This window comes from Hylobates moloch, unplaced genomic scaffold, assembly GCF_009828535.3.
Source record: "Hylobates moloch isolate HMO894 unplaced genomic scaffold, HMol_V3 SCAFFOLD_4, whole genome shotgun sequence".
NCBI classification, from domain to species: Eukaryota; Metazoa; Chordata; class Mammalia; order Primates; family Hylobatidae; genus Hylobates; species Hylobates moloch.
The window spans coordinates 91,573,936-91,595,419 of NW_026652279.1; the positions used below are offsets into that span (position 1 = coordinate 91,573,936).

General features: G+C 40.5%; 1 protein-coding gene across 6 annotated transcripts in view; it reads right to left on the reverse strand.

Annotated features, from left to right (window-relative positions):
- MTUS2 (microtubule associated scaffold protein 2) overlaps window positions 1-21,484 on the reverse strand; it is a 701,667-nt gene that overhangs the window by 164,715 nt on the left and 515,468 nt on the right. For all 6 annotated transcript variants that reach the window (XR_009213198.1, XM_032150562.2, XM_032150559.2 and 3 more), the window contains one exon: window positions 7,489-7,587. Coding sequence is in view for 5 of the 6 variants with exons in the window: in XM_032150562.2 (XP_032006453.1) it covers window positions 7,489-7,587 (99 nt within the window). In the remaining variant the exon portion in view is untranslated. The remainder of the gene's footprint in view (window positions 1-7,488; window positions 7,588-21,484) is intronic.

The following is a 21,484-nucleotide window of genomic DNA, read 5'->3' on the forward strand; positions in this document are numbered from 1 at the left end:
TGGATAAATTCCTGGGCACATACACCCTTCCAATACTAAACCAGGAAGAAGTCGAATCCCTGAATAGACCAATAACAAGTTCTGAAATTGAGGCACTAATTAATAGCCTACCAACAATAAAAGGCCCAGGACTGGATGGATTCATAGCCGAACTCTACCTGAGGTACAAAGAGGAGTTGGTACCATTCCTTCTGAAACTATTCCAAACAACAGAAAAAGAAGGACTCCTCCCTAACTCATTTTATGAGGCCAGCAGCATCCTGATACCAAAACCTGGCAGAGACACAACAAAAAAAGAAAATTTCAGGCCGATATCCCTGATGAACATTAATGAGAAAATCCTCAATAAAATACTGGCAAACTGAACCCTGAAGAACATCAAAAAGCTTATCCACCATAATCAACTCGGCTTTATCCCTGGGATGTGAGGCTGGTTCAACATATGCAAATCAATAAACCTAATCCATCACATAAACAGAACCAATGACAAAAACCACATGATTATCTCAATAAATGCAGAAAAGGCCTGTGATAAGACTCAACAGCGCTTCATGCTAAAAACTCTCAATAAACTAGGTATTTATGGAACATATCTCAAAATACTATGAGCCATTTATGATAAACCCACAACCAATACCACACTGAATGGGCAAAAGCTGGAAGCATTCCCTTTGAAAACCCACACAAGACAAGGATCCCCTCTCTCACCACTCCTATTCAACATAGTATTGGAAGGTTACTGTAGCCTTGTAGTATAGTTTCAAGTCAGGTAGCATGATGTCTCCAGCTTTGTTCTTTTTGCTTAGGATTGTCTTGGCTATATGGCTCTTTTTTGGTTCCATATGAAATTTGGAAGTATTGCTCTAACCAGGGCAATCAGGCAAGAGAAAGAAATAAAGGATATTCAAACAGGAAGAGAGGGAGTCAAATTGTCTCTGCAGATTACATGATTGTATATTTAGAAAACCCCATTGTCTCAGTCCCAAATATCCTTAAGCTGATAAGCAACTTCACCAAAGTCTCAGGATACACAATCAATGTGCAAAAATCACAAGCATTCCTATACACCAATACTAGACAGAGAGCCAAATAATGAGTGAACTCCCATTCACAATTGCTACAAACAGAAAAAAATACCTAGGAAGACAACTTGCAAGGGATGTGAAGGACCTCTTCAAGGAGAACTGCAAACCACTGCTCAATGAAATAAGAGAGGACACAAACAAATGGAAAAACATTCCATGCTCATGGATAGGAAGAATCAATATTGTGAAAATAGCCATATTGCCCAAAGTGATTCACAGATTCAGTGCTATCCCCCATCAAGCTACCATTGACTTTCTTCACAGAATTAGAAAAAAACTACTTTAAAGTTCATATGGAACCAAAAAAAGAGCCCTCATTGCTAAGTCAATCCTAACCCAAAAGAACAAAGCTGGAGGCATCACACCACTGACTTCAAACTATACTACAAGGCTACAGTAACCAAAACAGCATGGTACTGGTATCAAAACAGACATATAGACCAATGGAACAGAACAGAGGCCTCAGAAATAATGCCACACATCTACAACCATCTGATCTTTGACAACCCTGACAAAAACAAGCAATGGGGAAAGGATTCCCTATTTAATAAATGGTGTTGGGAAAACTGGCTCACCACAGGCAGAAAACTGAAACTGGACCCCTTCCTTACATCTTACAAAAATATTAACTCAAGATGAATTAAAGACTTAAACATAAGACCTAAACTCATAAAAACCCTAAAAGAAAACCCAGGCAATACTATTCAGGACCTAGACATGGGCAAACTTCATGACTAGAACACCAAAAGCTATAGCAACAAAAGCCAAAATTGACAAATGGGATCTAATTAAACTAAAGAGCTTCTACACAGCAAAAGAAACTAGCATCAGAGTGAACAGGCAACCAACAGAATGGGAGAAAATTTTTGCAATCTATCCATCTCACAAAAGGCTAATATCGAGAATCTACAAGGAACTTAAATTTATAAGAAAAAAGCAAACAACTCCATCAAAAAGTGGGCGAAGGAAATCAACAGACACTTCTCAAAAGAAGACATTTATGTGGCCGACAAACACATGAAAAAAAGCTGGTCATTAGCGAAATGCAAATCAAAATCACAATGAGATATCATCTCACAACAGTTAGAATGGCGATCATTAAAAAGTCAGAAAACAACAGATGCTGGAGAGGATGTGGAGAAATAGGAATGCTTTTATACTGTTGGTGGGAGTGTAAACTAGTTCAATCACTGTGGAAGACAATGTGGTGATTCCTCAAGGATCTAGAACCAGAAATACCATTTGACCCAGCAATTCCATTACTGGATATATACCCAAAGAATTACCAAAAATTCTATTATAAAGACACATGTGGCTAGGCGCGGTGGCTCGCACCTGTAATCCCAGCACTGTGGGAGGCTGAGATGGGTGGATCACCTGAGGTCAGGAGTTTGAGATCAGCCTGGCCAACATGGTGAAACCCCATCTCTATTAAAAATAAAAAAATTAGCCAGGTGTGGTGGCACAGACCTGGAGTCCCAGCTACTCAGGAGGCTGAGGCAGGAGAATCACTTGAACCCAGGAGGCAGAGGTTGCAGTGAGCTGAGATCATGCCACTGCACTCCAGTCTGGTGATGGAGTGAGACTTCATCTCAAAAAAAAAAAAAGACACATGCACATGTATGTTTATTGCAGTGCTGCTCACAATACCAAAGACTTGGAATCAACTCAAATGCCCATCAATGATAGACTGGATAAAGAAAATGTGGGACATATACACCACGGAATACTATGCAGCCAGAAAAAAGGATGAGTTCATGTTCTTTGCAGGGCCATGGATGGAGCTGGAAACCATCATTCTCAGCACACTTACACAGGAACAGAAACCCAAATACCGCATGTTCTCACTGGTAAATGGGAGTTGAATAATGAGAATGCATGGACACAGGGAGCACAGGGAGGGGAACATCACAAACTGGGGCCTGTCAGGGGGTGGGGGACTAGGGGAGGGATAGCATTAGGAGAAATACCTCATGTAGGTGACGGGTTCATGGGTGCAACCAACCACCATGGCACGTGTACACCTATGTAACAAACCTGCACATTCTCTACATGTATCCCAGAACTTAAAGTATAATTTTAAAAAAAGGTATATTAAAATATTATAATAGAAATCTATAATTATCTACCACTTACAAATATAATACGCTGTATGCAACATAAAATAATAGTTTTTAAATGTGAGGACTATGACCTTCTTTTTCTCTTGCCCAAATTCCTATCTAAGGGACCTGCGGGAGTCACGCCCTACAAACCATAAAATCTCATCAGACAGGTTTTATGAACCCTGTATAATGTAGCTTGCTTTCCACCTGACTCTGGTATACAGTATAACATGACAGCAGATGCTGAAAGAAGTCAAGAAGATTTTATCCTACAATATATTTCTTTAACATGTTTTGAAATGGCTGCCACAGGATCATCAGACTAAAATGACCCTGCAAAGCTCTATTTTGTGGGAATAATTTGCATCAGATTAATGTTCCATTAATGTAGTCAGACCTCTCCCTTTCTAGGCTTTCTCAGATATGGAGAGATTAACTGAGAGCCTGAGAGCTTTGAAATCTGCAAAGAGACATTTTCCATCTATTCTCTCTGAGGGCTGCCACATATGAGGCTTCATTTACATACTAAGAACCTTGGTCTCCACAACCCCCTTAGCTTAACTCAAACATTCCTTTCTACTGATTTCAAGTTTTAGACATTAGCTTAACTCTCCCAACCAACTGTCAACTAAAGAATCCCTAAAACTCACCTATGATCTCCCCAGCCCTCTGCTTTGAGAGGTCTGGCCTTTTTAAGGCCAAACTAATGTATACCTTCCTCATGTTGATTTACGATTTTCTTGCAATTCCTGTCTCCCTGAGATGTATAAAATCAAGCTGTAATGTGGCTGCTTCAGGCACACTTTATCAGGACTTCTTGAGATTGTGTGGCCTGGGCCACGGTCACTCATACTGGCTCGAAATGTACCTCTTTAAACATATTTTGACAGAATTTGGATTTTTCTATTATCAAATGTATTTTCATATGTGGAAAATGAATACTATTTTTGTCAATTAATAAAATTTACAGTAATTTATAACATAAGAAAGAATTATATCCAGAATACAAAACTCTCAAAATTCAATAAGAAAACAACCCAATTTTAAAAATGGAAAAATATTTGGATAGATATTTTATCAAAGAACATATACAGCTGTCAAACACATAGAAAGATACTCAACATTATAACATCATTAGTTATTAGGAAAAGGCAAATTAAAACCACAATGAGGTATCATGACACACCTATTAGAATGTCTATAAAAAAAGACTGATTATATCAAGGGTTGGCAAGAATGTGGAGAAACTGGAACTATACTACTGTTGAAAATGTAAAATGGTACAACCACTTTGGAAAACAGTTTGGCATTTTTAAGAAGTTAAACATGTAGCTACCATATTACCCAGCCACTTCATTCTTAGATATTTACCCAAGAGAAATGGAAGCAGATGTTCATACCAAGATTTGTACAAATCTTGTACATTTGTACAAAGATTTGGCTTTACTTATTATAGCCAAATTCTGGGGGGAAAGCCCCAATTTCCATCAACAATAAATAGTGATATCTGTATAATAGAATTCTACGCAACAGTAAAATGGAATTGGTTATTATCAGATGGATGAATCTAAATTATGTTGAAAGAAGCCAGTAAAAGTAGCATACATATTAAATGATTCCACTTACATAAAACTTTAAAAAATACAAACTAATCTCTAGTGACAGAACAGATCAGTGGTTGTCTGGGGTTTGGGGTGGGGGTGTAGAACGGTAGGCAGGTGGTATGACAAAGGGGTCCCAGGAAACTCTGAAGGTTGGTGGGCATGTGTGTTACCTTGCATGGGATGATGGCTTCACAGTTGTGTACACATGGCAAAACTTACCAAGTTCTATACTTTAAGCATAGGATAGTTTAGTATTTGTTCATTATTCCATAATAGATATGTTTTACAACTATAATGCCACAAACTTTCTTCAGTTTAGTTTTTTTTGGTATAAATATTAATTTTCTACCCTTTTACTTATACGTTTTTAATATTTTTATATTTTAGGAGTATACTTTGGAAACGATCTAAAGCTAGATTTTACAGCATAAAAATACACTTGACACATACCTTTTGACTGTTTAATAAATGAACAGTCTAGTAACTTATTTTTTAAATTTTTATTTTACTTTATTTTATTTCTTTTTTTGAGAAGGAATCTCAGTCTGTTGCCAAGGCTGGAGTGTAGTGGCGTGATCTTGGCTCACTGCAACCTCTGCCTTCCAGGTTCAAGTGATACTCCTGCCTCAGCTTCCCGAGTAGCTGGGACTACAGGCACGCACCACCACACCTGGCTAATTTTTGTATTTTTAGTAGAGACGGGGTTTCACCATGTTGGTCAGGCTGGTGTCGAACTCCTGACCTCAGGTAATCCACCCGCCTCAGCCTCCCAAAGTGCTGGGATTACAGGCACAAGCCACCGCGCCTGGCTCTGGTAATCTAAATCTTTGAGTTACTTTAGAGAGTATAGTTCATATAAGTCATGATGACATATTTGAGTTCATTTCTAATATCTTATTTTATTCTTTCAATTTCTCCCATCTCCCTCTTGGCCTTCCTTCTTTCCCTCTTTTTCCTTCCTTTATGTTGATTGAATTTTTTTAACTCCTCATTCCAATATTTTCCCATCTATGGTTCAGAACAATATATATGTATTTTATTGATCATCTGAGAAATTTTAACAAATATTTTAACATTGTTAAGTCTAAAATTACATATTATTTTTACTCCTTCTCTAGAATATAAGGACCTTATTTATGATGGCTTGTTTCCTTGTGTGTGTGATTTCACATTTTAGTCGACTAAGTAGCCATAAGCACTTCAGCATTTTAAATTGGATTTTCAGAGCACAGTGGCAGCATAGACTCCAGCTCTTAAACTGCAGTGGGGCTGGCCTGTGGTCAAAGGTTCCTGGGGAGGGCTTGCTCCCCATCCTCGGCTTCCCTCAGAGCTGGAGCTGCAATCGGCCAGTCTCCCGCAGGGTGAGTTTTCTCTTCCTTCCTTGTGCATCTGGCCAAGGTGTTACCCTTTAGAAATTCCAGATTTATGCAGGGTCCTCAGATCTGATCTCTCACCCAATTACCAGGCTTTGTCTCCTGTCCTTCACATTTATGGCTTTGACCTATTTTCCATAAATTTTAAATTAATCAGCAATTTTAATAAGTTTTCTATTCTCCATGCTGTTGGGTCAAAAGTTAGCAACTAAGAATGCAAGTTTGGAATACAGATTGCTTAGGTTAAAACGAAGGCTCTACTACTTATTACCTGTGACTTTGGGCAAATTAATGAAATGTCTGTGCCTCACTTTCCTCACATGTAAAGAGAGGGGCGATAATACAACCTGTCTCACAGAGTTATTGTGGATATTAAATCAATTAAGATATTGAATGAGCACAGGACAGTACCTGGCATGCAGTTAGAGCTCAAACATTAGCTGCTATTATGGCCACCGTTTTTGGGCTTAAAGAAAATGTTTTGAGGTTGTGTTACATACTGTTGAACAATGGCATGAATATCTTACAGTAGGATTCCTCTCCCTCCCCCTCCTCCTCCTTCTTTTTTTTTTTTTTTGAGACACAGTCTCACTCTGTCACCCAGGCTGGAGTGCAGTGGCATGATCTTGGCTCACTGCAACCTCCACCTCTCGAGTTCAAGTAATTCTCCTGCCTCAGCCTCCCAAGTAGCTGGGACTACAGGCAAAAGCCACCATACCCGGCTAATTTTTGTATTTTTAGTAGAGACAGGGTTTCGCTACATTGGCTAGGCTGGTCTGGAACTCCTGACCTCAAGTGTTCCACCTGCCTTGGCCTCCCAAAGTGCTGGGATTACAGGCGTGAGCCACCACGCCTGGCCAGGAATATGCATAATAAACAATTTTTGACTTTCAAGCAAACTCATGTAGTTTATTCATATCTGAATGCAAATAAATGGTTTCCTCACTGACACACTAACAAATCATTTGATACCCATTATCTCTGTTCTTCTTCCTTTTAGACAATATTATTTCTTAAGGTTAGATCTTTAAAGTGTTTTCAATTGTAAATTATTTCTACATGCTATTGGAATAGCAGACACCCCTACACAGAGAAGATTCTCCCACTTAAATGTAGCATAACATCTTGTTTTTTAAGATAAAATGATGTGAACAGCTGGCTCATTTCATCTAGAGTCAGAAAACATCAGCATATGTATGTCAAGCTCTGGAACAATTATGTAAATCACATGGGTTGGCATTGTTCCATTAATGACGTCTGAATAAGATAAATTCCAAGTTCAAGTCATCTCCCCAAGTAACACATCATATTTCTTACATACCTGGTGAATGAAGCTTGGTGGTTGAAGCTGCTACTCTCTTAGGAGATGAAACGGCAGGTTTATTTGTATCTTGATCTTTCTGAGCATCTTTCTTTGTTCCTATGTATAGTTGGAAAAGAAATAGAAAGAAAGTAAGCTGCTTAAAATTGAAATGGCAACATACATTGTGGAAAGGGTGGCTTCACAAAAGTCAAACAGATCAACAAAAGAAATATTTTGTTTGATCAAATATTTGTTTGAGCAAATATTTGATTTGCTGCTATGGTCACCACCCCCTGTGCTTGAGGAATGACACACCTTTTTATAGGAAAGGGAATTTAGTTTTGAGTGGTCAGGGGAGAAGTAAGGACACTGCTGTCTCTGATTTGATGAAAAACGCCCCCTTCTCTGAAGGTCACTGCCACCCCAATGACCCTGACCAAACTATCTGGGAATTAAAATTTTACTGTCCTCAGCCACCAACTTAGTCTGCCTGCCTTTCTCTGCCGAAACAAATTTTCAGAAGACGGGGAAGGACGTTGTAGCTGCACATAGCTGCTAATGACTTTGGCATCACCCAGAGCCAAGCCACGGGGGACATGGTCCGACTCTAATTAATTTCCATGCAGCAGGTCCACAGAGGTGACCTAGACAGCCTTTTAGCTCTCTTGGCTGCAGCTGAGCCTTCGTGGAACTTGCTGCCAGAGCTCGCCCAGCAAAAGCATGTGGATGCTCCTCGCATTGTGTCCAGCGATACCCAGGGCACAGTGCAGCTTCTCCTTTGTGTGCTGAGCACAGTGCTCACCTTCACATCACCTTTGTCAGAAAGTCAAAGAGCAGTGGATGGGAGATTAGCAAAATCACACATACCTAGATTAACCCAAACCTGCCTTGGCTTCAGCACACTGTTAGGTCATTTCAAAAACAAAGCTTGCTGTTGTTCCTTAGATGCAGACCATGAATGTCACCCCCATGCTCAACCCCAAACCCTGAGACCTCACTCTTCTTTCCAGAGGTAACTGCTACTAGCAATTTTGTGTTTATTCTTCCAGATTTTTTCCTAGGTATTTATAAATATACACACATATACAAATACAGCTATTAGTTAAATATATGAAATAAACATTGCAGTTTCTTTTTACCAATGCACATTTTTGGAGATCTTTTTCTTATCAGTGTATTTACAGATTTTTAAAAAAGAGCCACATCAGGCCAGGTGCCGTGGCTCACGCCTGTAATCAATCCCAGCACTTTGGGAGGCTGAGGTGGGCGGATCACAAGGTCAGGAGATCGAGACCATCCTGGCTAACACGGTGAAACCCTGTCTCTACTAAAAAATACAAAAAATTAGCCAGGCATGGTGGCAGGCGCCTGTAGTCCCAGCTACATGGGAGGCTGAGGCAGGAGAATGGTGTGAACCCAGGAGACAGAGCTTGCAGTGAGCCGAGATCATGCCACTGCACTCCAGCCTGGGCAACAGAGCGATACTCTGTCTCAAAAAAAAAAAAAAAAAAAAAAAAAAGAGCCACATCATACAAATGGACAAAGACATACTGTAATTCAGTTCACCATCGTCTTATGGATGAGCATTTAGACTGTTACAACTTTAGCCACTGAAATAGCTACACGTGCTATAATAAACACTCTTCTACTTGTTTCTTTGTACACACAGACCAGGATCTTCAGAGAACAAATGCACAGAACTGCTTTTGCTGGATTGAGTCTGTTCTTTTGCAGTATTGCTATGCACAGTCCAATTGTCAACAAAAGGATCCACTAATTCATATTCCCAACAAACAATGTCTGACAACAGCTCTTCCAACATGCCCCATGCCCTACAGACACCGAAGTCTCAATCATTTAATGGATTCATTTAATTAAGCAATGATTTAATTAATTGATATCTGCCACCATATCAGATAGTGTAGCCCTAGATGACCTCACAGACATACTGCTGTCACTGTCCCTGCCCACATCTGCCAGCCACAATGCCAGCCTTGTTGGGCCCCAAACATGCCAAGCTTCTTCCTGTGGCTTGAGTTCCTCTGCACAGAATATTCTTCCTCTAGCCCTTAAGCATGGCTCATCCATCCATTCAGGAGGTCTCAGCACAGCAAGGTCTCCTCACCATGCCTGGTGCTCCAGCTATGGTGGCCCTCTCACCACCTGCCAGTTTCCTCTTTACCCGCTTCATTCTTCCTCACAGCATTTGTCACTGCCCAACAATCTATTCTATCCTCACCTGTTTGCTTAGTGTCTGCTGTCCCACTAGAACACAAACTTTGACCCAGATAGGGTGGCCCCTCAGCATGTGCCCCTCCAACCCCTGCTCTCCTCCGGGCTTCTTTCCAGGAGGTCTGCCCAGGCATTTCAGGGCTCACAGAAGGCTGGAACTTCCAGGTCTGGAAAGCCCAGCCACTGCACTCTGCTGAAGTCACGGGTACCTCTCAGGGTACCCACTATATGGTTAAGCTCCCCATTCTGTTCCTTCACTTGGCTTTGATTTTAGGTATCAACAAATACGGAAAGACACTGAGACTCCTGAAAGCTGAGAAGGGAAATGTTAAAGTCCCCAAATCTGCACTAAACCTAATGTCTTGTGCTTAAAGGAAAACGAAATACAATTATTTATTTAGCCTTTCAGTGTTTTCCATTCAGCTTTCATGGAGTACAATTTGAATTTTATCAAAAATGCAAATATTGGTAGTTTTGACCCTGCAATTCCACTTCTATAAATCTCTCTTTGAAACACTTCTACAAGTATGCAAAAACATAAATTATAACATATATAACATAAGTTAAATGAACTGTGGCATATTCAAACCAGGGAGTACTATGCAGCCATTAAAAAGGATGTCACAGCTCTATATTGTACTGGCATGGAAAGCTGCCCATGATAAATTAAAAAGCTAGTTGAACAGCATGCATGGAATTATCCCATTTTTATAACACAAAATGCCGTATATATTATGCTTACAAATAAGTAAAAATATCTGAAAGATAGGCACCAAACTTTTAATAGTGGTTACTTCTCATCAGTAGGATTTAGGAGCTTTTACTTTTTATTTTAATATGCTTCTGCATTAGTTCCATATTTTGTAATCATCACACATTGCTTGTATAATAATAAGCAAAAAGAAAAGGAGAGAAACCAAACCACTAATGAAAATAATCTGTCTGATCCATAAAAGGATAAGGAGAGATAAGTCTAGTCCAAGCAATCCTATAGGAATAACTCAAATAGAAAGTTTTACCCTCCCTTTGCTGGCAAAACTTACCATAGGAACACAAGGCTACCTGGAGAACTCTTGCATGGTCTGGGAATTCTTGACAGCACAGATAATTACAGAGATGAATCAAGACCTTCTGTTCTTCTTGCCATTTTTTACAATCTAGACTCAGCCTAAATGTCTTCTAAATACACAGTAAGCTTTCATTTCACTCAGTGAGATCTCTGAGTGTCTAGAAATGCTAGTGTGGTCTTTGGTCTCATGTTTTCCTACTGCCCCCTGGCCGTTGTCTCAGCCTTCTTGGCTACTCTGTCTTCTTTCCTTAGACCTGGACCAAGGTATCCCCAGTGCAGCCTCAGCCTTCTCCTGTCCAGTCTTCTGAGTGAGCTTATCCACTCAACAGGCTCACATCACCAACTTACGTGCACTGATGACCACATCTGTGATTTCCAATCCAGGTGGGCCCAGATACCTCTCCTGGGATCCAGACCTGTTTTCAGCTGCCAAATAGACATTACTGCTTATCTATTCAATGACAAAAAACACTGTTCCCCAAATGGAGCTGGTTAGCTTCTTCTCAAACCTATTCTCTGTCCTGTATCTTCTTTCCTAGTCAATTGTCTTCCCAGTCACTGAAACCAGAAACCAGTCAGTCTTCCTCCTCATCCTACCATCTCTAGCAGTCACGAGGTCTTTCTGACCTTCAGTAGCTCCTAAGTCTGGCCCCGGATTCATTCTCACTTTGTACCTCAGCTCAGTCCTCATCATTTCTTGTTGGGACAGCTACAAAATTCTCTTCAGTAATTTCTCTGTCTTGTGCCTTAACCTCTGCATCTTTACCTAACTCACCCTCCTTAGCACTGCCAGAAAGACCACAAGCCTTTAACAAGATCCCATGATTTTACTGTTAAAACCTTTCCAAAGCTTACCCTGGGCTTCAGTAGGAAGTCCCAACTCCATGGTGTGGGGTAAGCATCCTCCAGGATCTCCTGTGCTCTGCCAGGTGCCCCTGCTGTTTCCATGTGACCCTGGGTGTCTCAGCCTGTGCTGTTCATGGAGGCTGAGTGCTCAGCCTCTCCCTTGTCTGCCTGGCCTACTCCAGGTCATCTTCAATTTCAGCTCATTCTGTTTTAGTTTCCCATTACCACTGTAACAAATTATCACTTAGCAGTTTAAGACAACACAAGTTTATTCTCTTCCAGTTCTGGAGGTCAAAAGTCTGAAATCAGTCTCACTGAGCTGAAGCCAAGGTGTCGGCCAGGCTGGTGCCTTCTAGACTCTCCAGGGGAGAGTCCATTTCCTTGCCTTGTTCGCCTCTCGTGGCTTCCTTCACTCCTTGGCTGGTGGCCCCTTCTTCCATCTTGAAAGCAATCACTCCGATCCCTGCTTCCTGCATCACGTCTTTCTAATTCCTCCTGCCTCTCTCTTACAAGGATGCTTATGATGACATTGTCTCTATCTGGGTAATCCAGGATAATCTCCCCATCTCAACATCCTGAACTTCATGCAAAGTCCCTTTTGCCCTATAAGGTCACATTGATAGGTTCTGGTGATTCATACATGGACATATTCGGGGGCCAGTATTCAGCGTACTGCAGCTTCCCTGTCTAACTGAATGGCTCAGTGAGGAAACTCTTTTTACTCCCCAAAAACTCACTAACTGCTTGGTGTCTATTAGTCCCTGGAGTCCCGGACACTTATTTATGAAGTTTTTCCTTATTTTTTTACCCTTCTTGAATAGCAGTATTTCCCTAGACCCTATTCAGCTTTCCCTGATCTCTTTCCCCCAGTGCAGACTCTGTGCTGCTAAGGCTAGCGGGCATCATGTACTAGGCCTAACAGCTCCTTTGAACAGCACCCCTGCTGACCTTTGGGGAATCCACCCTTCCCTCCTTTTGTTTCATGTGGTCAAAGTAGGGGGCTGATGCACCAGGGCCTGGAGGGGGCGTACGACACAGGCCTGCTGGATCAGAGCTCTGCACCGCTCTGGTGTTACACAGTATCCTGGCTTGAGAATGAAACAAGATGTGAGTTGGGATGATGACAGCCCTACCTTGGGAATTTTGCTGGATTTACTAGACAAAAATTCTCTACTTGATAGATGCCCAAGCTGGCAGGATATGGGCCTGGAGCAGCTGCTGATCATCTTTGTTCCCATGTGGCGAGAGCCTTTCTGAGGATGAACCAAGAGGGGGGAACGAGGGGCCGGGAGATGAAAATGTATTCCTGCCGCTGCGGTTGAAGTCCCCCCTGGGGAACAGTCATGCCTCATGTCACCATGACCTCCGGAACCTCTCAGTTCTGTGAGCCCCAAATCCCTCTGCCCTTTTGCTTTCTTGTTGCCTAGGGCAGTTTGAATTAGGTTTCTCTAACACGAAACCAAACAAGTGCTGAATAATACAATGCCGGCCAGAGAAAATAGCTCCTTAATCAATAAATGCACAGGCTCTTCTCTCATGGGGCCATATGTTGGTCAAGACTGCTCCTCGTGTGCCTTATCTATACGGAGATTCAGAGCTACATGAAAGAATGTTTGTACACAAACCCCAGAGCACTGGGGCTTTTGCCGGGAAGAAAGAAGGCAGCAGGAGGGAAAGAAATGCCAGCCTCAGTCTGGTCTCAGAAGAGAAGTCCTTAAGTTTAATTTGAAATACTGGCACTGATTATATTCACCCAATGCCAATCACTACAAACCCAGATGGTCCTAGACTGTTTCGCCGTAGTGTAGCAAGAAGCACCTCAAAAGCCTACAGGGGTGGGTGCTGCCTGGCAATCCACAGAGAGTGCCTCAGAAAAGAGAAGAAGAGCGTAAAAGCTCAGTTTCTCCCGCGGACAAGGGCCTTCCACAATGGTATCAGTGGCTTCGACAACAGCTGGCAGAAGCACCATTGTGTATTTTATTCCTGAACCGGACATCATAAAAGTGACTTACAACTTGTTTATTACAAATGCTTAAAACAAAGACCAACTGCACAGGAGCCATGAGAACATGACTTGGCCCTAAAGTTGCCCAATCAAGAGTGATGGCTCAATGTGTCAATTATAGATTTTAAAAAATGAGGAAACTTTTTACTCACCAGAAAGTCACTAACTGCTTGGTCTCCATTAGTCCCCTGAGTCCCTGAACATAAACAAAAATAATGGCTCACTCTGAGGACAAGGCTGTCATCTCAAAAACAAAAGAAAAAGAAAAAGAAATAACAAATGATAATAGCTAATTCAGGATCCTCAATGAGCACATCTAAATGGGAAAAAAGAAGATTTAAGAGAATGCTATATACTCTTAAGAAAAAGAAATCAGCACGTCAAAAAAAAACCCAAAACATTTTTATAGGCTCTTCATCTCACATACAATAGGCTGCAAATTCCTGCAAGTAAATCTCAATATAAGTAAGAAAAGATAAGAAACAGAAAGGATAAAGAAATATATACAGCAACAGACTTTATCCCCTAAGTATCTAAAGTTTTCCTTCCACATGCCTGTGAAAGCACATGCCACGGGGCTGACCCTGCCCTGGCCCCACAGATCAGCTCCCACACAGGGAACACGAGGATTGCAGATACAGATGGAGCAAAGCAAGAAGAGGGAAAGGCAAAGGTGGCCACAATGCAAGTGATGATTATCACTCCAGTGTAACTGGAAGGAGGTGAATAGAAAACATGAATGATGTAATCAGAAAATACAGATTCTGATGCCATTTGTAAGACGAATTGAATGGGAACATTTCAAGGTAGGATTTGTAGGGATTGGATAGAATGAAGAAAAGATACATTATCTCGATAAGAATATACCAAATAAAAGAGAAACCTGGATGAGTTATAAACTAAAGAGAGAGAGAGAAAGCGAGAGAGGGAGAGCACAAGCAAACTCAGGAGAGTTAGATGCAAGGACTAGAGGAAAGGAAATCAGTTTTCAGCTGCCAATAGTGATTTTTTAAATATTAAGAGGAATATCTGATATTGAGGCAGTAGAGTTAATAGGAGAAACAGTCTGAATATTGGGCTATATTGGGAAGGTGGATTTTAACCTATTTAAGGTTTGTTCCATTTCAACACCCATGTACTGCATGCATGAAGGCAGAAATTGCAGCTGGGAATTTAAGGGAGAATAGGGAGGTTTCTGCACTCAAATAGAGGCCTAGAAAAATTAGGCCTCCATTAGAAGCCTAATTATTACCTGGATAAGACTAAGGGATAATCAATTCCGAAGATTGTTATGAAAAGGTAAGGACAGAAGAGTGAACAAGTGGTTTTTGAAATATATATATGTGTAAAAGCTTTGTAAATTCACCCCCAAGCCCAGTAAATTCACTGATCGATTCATTATTCAGCACAAATAACCCATAAGGCACTGCCCTAGTGAAAGACAGAGATATGAGCTGTAATGGAAGTTATACTTTGGGGGGAGATATTTATCACAAGCATTTATAAACACCAGGTGCTGGGTTGCAGTTGCTTCTGTGTATGTTACCTCACCTGACACTTGTCCAAACTCTGTGGGTATTATTGGTATTACTGGTTCGCAAATGAAGCAACTGAAGGTATGGAGTTTGTAACATATCTGCATTTACAAGTACATTGCTGAACCTGCAACTTCTGGCCCTACTTAGCCTGCATTTCACTACACTGCAGTGGCCTCAGTGAGTCCTGAGAAGTAACGAGTTCTACTGCCTGCCTGCTCACCTGCCCACAGAAGCACAATGGATCCAAGTAGAGTCTCATTCCATTTGAAGGAAAGAAGCAAGGGGCAGGGGTGAGAAAGCTTAGAAGAGAGTGGGAGTGTTGGGGAGAGGGCAGGAAGGCAGTGACTAAGAGACCAGGAAATGGCTTAAGCCATTTGTTTTCAAATGCTGGGGGCCAGCGAATCCCAACATCCTTTCCATTCCTGGCCCCAACGTTTCTCCCTCTGATGTTTCCTCCATACTATGTGGAACTCCTTCTTCCTTTGGAAAAAACCTCCATCCCCTACCTTTGTCCTCAATCTCTCTCAGAGCAGTTTTCTCAAATGGTTGCCACTGGTGCTTTTCCTCCACATCCAACCATGTCCTGGTCAGGAGGTCTCCTTCAAACTCTCAAATACCCCACTAGAACATTAGGCCCCACACGTGTGTAAAGCACCTTTCCTTTGAGGTTCCAAGGTTCTTGCTGGCTAATCAAACACTATTCCTACAGCATGGTTACCGCCCCTCACACGCCCCAGGTGCGGTCTTCCCCTTTACCCTCGGGTCCTGACACTGGCAATCCCCAATGCATGACTCATCCAGCATCCCAGCTTTCAGTCCTTTGACACCTGCAGTCCAAGAAGCAACCTGAATAAAGACCTTGGGTAAACAAAACTACATTTAGGTATAACCTTACATATCATAATTGTGAGAGGAAAGTTATATGCTGATGGAGAACTTGTGGGAGAATTAGCAATATATACATAGAAAACTGGGCAAACAAAAACCAAGGCAGCTATTAAACCTGGGGAAAACAAAAGTCAGTAGTTTTGTTTTCTTAGAGCCATTCTTCCTGGAGCCCTCAATTCTCCATTTCATTCTAGACTGGTCATTTCCAGGGCTGTGGCATGGCTGTCATTTGAGTCACATCATCATTCTGGGAAATTCCTTTGCTTTTTTCCTACTTCAGGTTCCTATGCCTTCCTCTTTCTTGATCTGCTTCCTTACTTTAGTAGAACACATTTTTTTTTTGTTTCTGGAGGAAGGTATACATGAGGTAAATTATCTGACAGCTTCCAAAGCTGAGGATTTCTCCATCCAATTGGTTGCTTGGCTCAGTATGGAATTTTAACACGGCACATGGCAGTCATTTCCCCCAGAAATGCTAAAGCATTTCTCTTTTAGCTTCCAGGGTTGCTATTGATAAGCCTACTGATGCTATTCTAAATCTCAGCCTTTTGTGTGTGATCTATTTGATCTCTTGGGAAGCTCTTGGTCCCTTCTCCTTTTCCCCAGCATTGTAAAATTGCATGCTGTGGATCTTTTTGTATCCATTATGCTGGACACTTAGTGGGCCCTTTTAATCTGTAAACTCTCATTCTGCAGTTCTGGGAAATTTTCTTGACATGTTGCTTCATAATTTCCTCTCCTCTGATTTCTCTGTTATTTTTATGGAACTCCTAATATTTGTCTTCCATATATGTGTATACACATATATATGTAGATATGTGTCTTATTATACATCTTATTTCTCTATATAATCTCCAACCTATAGACGAATGTTTCTCTTTGGATATCTCCCATGCACATCACACTCCGTATGTCCAAAATTGAACTCAACGTCACCTAGCAAAACCTCTTTTCATTCTTAGCTTCCCTAACTCGGTAAATGTGCTTTTTTGCCCAAGCCAGAAATAATGACCTTGTCTTCATCTCCTCCCTCTCTCCTTTATGCTCAATAAAATGCCAAATCTTTTGAAATAGACATCTTGTGTCTCTCTTAAATCTAGTCTTTTTTTTTCATAGTCACTGCAACTTCGTAATTCACACCAGTGCCATGCCTCCTGTAGGGAGAGCTCTGCAGCAGCCTCCTACCTCTTCATCACTCCTGTTAGCTCTGCTCCCTCCACTCCAACACAACCTTCACACCTCAGCCTGCTGCTCTAATGCTCTGGGGCCACAGCTTTACTACATTATGGGTTGAATGCCTTCTCACCTGTCCATATTCCCCATTAGACAATACACTTCACGAGCATTGCCCACTCAGTAAATATATGTAAATAAATGAGTTGCTTATTATTACTAACTAATCACATTCTTCCCCCATGCAAAATAAAATCAACCTTGAGATTAGGTGAATTCCTGACATTTTGAAACAGCTTTTTATTTTATCTTTCTTGTTTCTTCCTAGTTCCTCTCTCTCCCCACATAATAAACAGGCATGTTGTAAATGATTAATGAGAAATCCCTGCACATATTGCTTGTAACAAAATGAGTAAAGCTCTGAATATGATGGATTTGTAGGAAGAAAATAATCCAGTTCTCTTGGGGAATCAGGACTTTGCATGATCTATTAGGTAATGAGAGCATGTGAATAAGTAGCTAGTGGTAATAAATACTTCGCATTTTTAAAACTACACAGGTAGATGTTTGAATTTTATCCACTGTGGCAGTTTGCATTAAGCCAAAATAAAAGAAATGATCTGGATTATTTGTCTCTTTCTACCCAATAATTTACTTTCACATTAATTCAAAAGCACAATAAAATTGTGCCCTGTTTAAAGCTAACATTCTCCCCATATAAATTTAAAAATCCCTAACATGGTCTATTTAATATTAAGTGTCCTCATGTTAGATCCTGTACTTTTACTTGAAAGCCTGCCTCATCTTTTTAAAAATTTTTGGAGCTATCATTTTCTTGAAAGAGCCCAAGCATTCCTTTATTCATTCATTTATCATATATTTATTGGCTGGCTGCACTGTACTTGATACGGTATTAGCTGTTGGAGATTTCAAAGTGGAAAGACAGAATCCTCAGCTCTAGGAATTCACCAATTAGTGGGACGTGTAAATAAGTAATGACAAGATAATGTAGCAAGCACCAGCCCAGAGGTTTGGGCAAAGATTTCTCTCTGGGAGTGTGGAGGAGGAGCCAGGTAAGCCTTCACTGAAGAAGGTTATGTTTGAGCTGAGACGTGAAGTATACGAGACTTTCAAGAGGGCAAGGGCACTGCAGAGCAGTGGGGTTGGAGGGATGTGGGGGCAGTGATCACATGCAAAGGTACCAGGGGTGAAGGGACAGCAGGTCAGGGAGAGCAGGGTGGGGAATGAGGCTGGAGGTTTGTTTTTGAGCCCAGCCTACATTGTCTGTAGCCCTCTATGATGTCCCACTTCGCTAGACCAAGGCAAATATTCTTACTAAGTTTCCCTCCAGTGAAACTCCAATTGGAAGGCTAAATAAGAAGGCTGAATTGGAAGGCTAAATAAGTTTCCCCTGAAACTCCAGTTGGAGGCTAAATAAGACTACCTTTGATTAGATAGTAATTGTACAATTTTTTGCTTTTTTATAAATGGAAAACTTTGTGATTGAAGTTGCCACTGAATGGAAACAATGACTAATAAACAAATAGAAAGTAAACAGTAAGTTAAACTGTCTTTGGTTTCTATTGCTTATGGTTTAAACTAAGTTATCTGCCTAGGATGGCTGATTGAGACTCAGCCATCCAAGATACATAAGTATTAAAATAAGTTACTTCCTTTCTTATAAAAGGACACATATTCATTAGAGAGAAGTACAAAAAATACACTTTTTCTTCATTTGCATCATATTCTCAACCAGCCAAAACCATTTAAATGCATTATTTCAAACCAAATTATACATATTCATTCACATATTTGTCTTAATCAACTACTATAATACAGTTTTAAACATTTTTATTACAAAATACAATACTTAAGACTTATCTGTGCAGTTTAACACATAATTATAAAGCAAACATCCATGCAATTGTTACCCAGGTGAGGAGTGGGAATAGAAGATCACTGGCAGCCAGAGGGATGCCAGGTCTCAACCCCGCCTTCCCCATTCAAGGAAACAACTGTCAAGATGTCTGTAGTGATCATGTCTTGCTTTTCCTCATAGTTTTACCACTTCACCTGTGGCTGTAACAACATCCTGAAGTCTGTTTACAAACTTGACATGGATGAAACCATACTGTCTGGATTCTGAGGTCTTGCAATTTCTACTACACATTGTACTTGTAATTTTCATCCACATGTAGCCCCAGTTCATCACTTGCATTGACAAATAATGATCCATTGTGTGCATACATCCCAATAGATTCATTTATTCTAACATCAATGAAAGTTTGAGTTGCTCCCACTTCTAGTTTTTGGCCATTATGAACAATGCTGCTTTGAACAGGCTTGTCCATGTCTCTAGATACACATGTGAATGAATTCCTCACATATCTATGAGCAGAAACCCTAAATTATGGCACACATGGAAGTTTACTAGATAACACTAAATTATTTCCCAAAGTGGCTGTGTCAATTTCTCCTTTCCCACCAGCACTGTAGGAGAGTTGCCCATGTACATCTTCACCAATATTTAAAAGGTCAGATTTTTAAAATGTCACCCTTCTAATGGATATACACCTCACTGTGATTTGAATTGCATTCTTCTGATTACTGATTATGTTCAGCACTATTTAAATACGTTTATTGGCTATTTGATTTTTTTACTTTTGTGGAGTGTTGACCAAATCTTTTTGTTCCTTTTTTGTCTGCCTTTTTGTGCACTCACTTGTAAGGGTTGCAATATGTAACCTTTTTTAAAGATTTATCATCTTGCATAATATTCATCTACACTATTTTTTCCAAGTGTAAACTAAATACTAACTTAGTTGTTTAAATAATTCACAATAGAGACAGTAGCCACTAAAAAGTAGAAGTGGTAATTACGAATATCAATTATTTTCAAGTTGGAGGTGGAATTAGGTAAAAGACACAATGAAGAGGTTGTTCAGCATATGATTAAGGGCCCAGACATTCAGCTTTACTGTGTCCTTAGCTGTGTGACCTGGGGCAGGTTACTTGAACTCTCTGAGCATTTGTTTCTTCCTGTGTAAAATGGGTGACAACAGTAGCTACTCCATAAGGTTATTGTGAGAACAAAATGGGACTGTGGATTAAGAGTGCTTAGCATAAAATTAACACAACCGAACTCATGAAGATAAAGAACAGAATGAAGGTTACCAGAGGCTGGGAAGGGTACTGGGGTTGCAGGGAATTGGGGATGATTAATGGATACAAAAATACAGTTAGATAGAATAAATAGGATCTAGTATTTGATAGGACAAACAGGGTGACTACTGTCAACAATAATTTTTTGTATATTTAAAAATAATGGAAAGAGGATAACTGAATTGCTTGTAACACAAAGAAAGGATAAATGCTTGAGGAGATGGAGACCTCATTTACCCTGATGTGACTATGGCACATTGTATGCCTGTATCAAAACATGTCATGTACCCCATAAATATATACACCTACTATGTACACACAAAAATTAAAAATAAGTGCTTAGCATAATGCCAGGCCCTTATTAAGCATGCAAAATGGTAGTTCTTAGCAATATTATTATAAATATTTATTTAGAACCTACTATATGGTCTGAATGTTTGTGTCACTCAGAAATTCACATGTTGAAATCTAAATTTTTTTACACAACAAATGTTCATATTATTATTTTGTTCTTCAAGTTCAGGAGTACATATGCAGGATGTGCAGGTTTGTTACACAGGTAAACGTATGCCATGGTGGTTTGCTGCACAGACCATCCCATCACCTAGGTATTAAGCCCAGCAGCCATTAGCTATTCTTCCTGATGCTCTCCCTCCCCCCACCATCCACCCCACAGGCCCCAGTGTGTGTTGTTCCCATCATGTATCCATGTGTTCTCATCATTCAGCACCTACTTATAAGTGAGAGAATGTGGTGTTTGGTTTTCTGTTCTTGCATTAGTTTTCTGAGGATAATGGCTTCCATCTCCATCTGTGTCCCTGCAAAGGACATGATCTCTTTCCTTTTTATGGCTGCATAGTATTCCATAGTGTATATATATGCACCACATTTTCTTTATCCAGTCTATCATTGATGGGCATTTGGGTTGATTCCATGTCTTTGCTATTGTGAATGGTGCTGCAATAAACATACACGTGCATGTATCTTTATAATAGAATGATTTATATTCCTTTGGGTATATATATAATAATGGGATTGCTGGGTCAAATGGTATTTCTGCCTCTAGGTCTTTGAGGAATTGCCGCACTGTCTTTCACAATG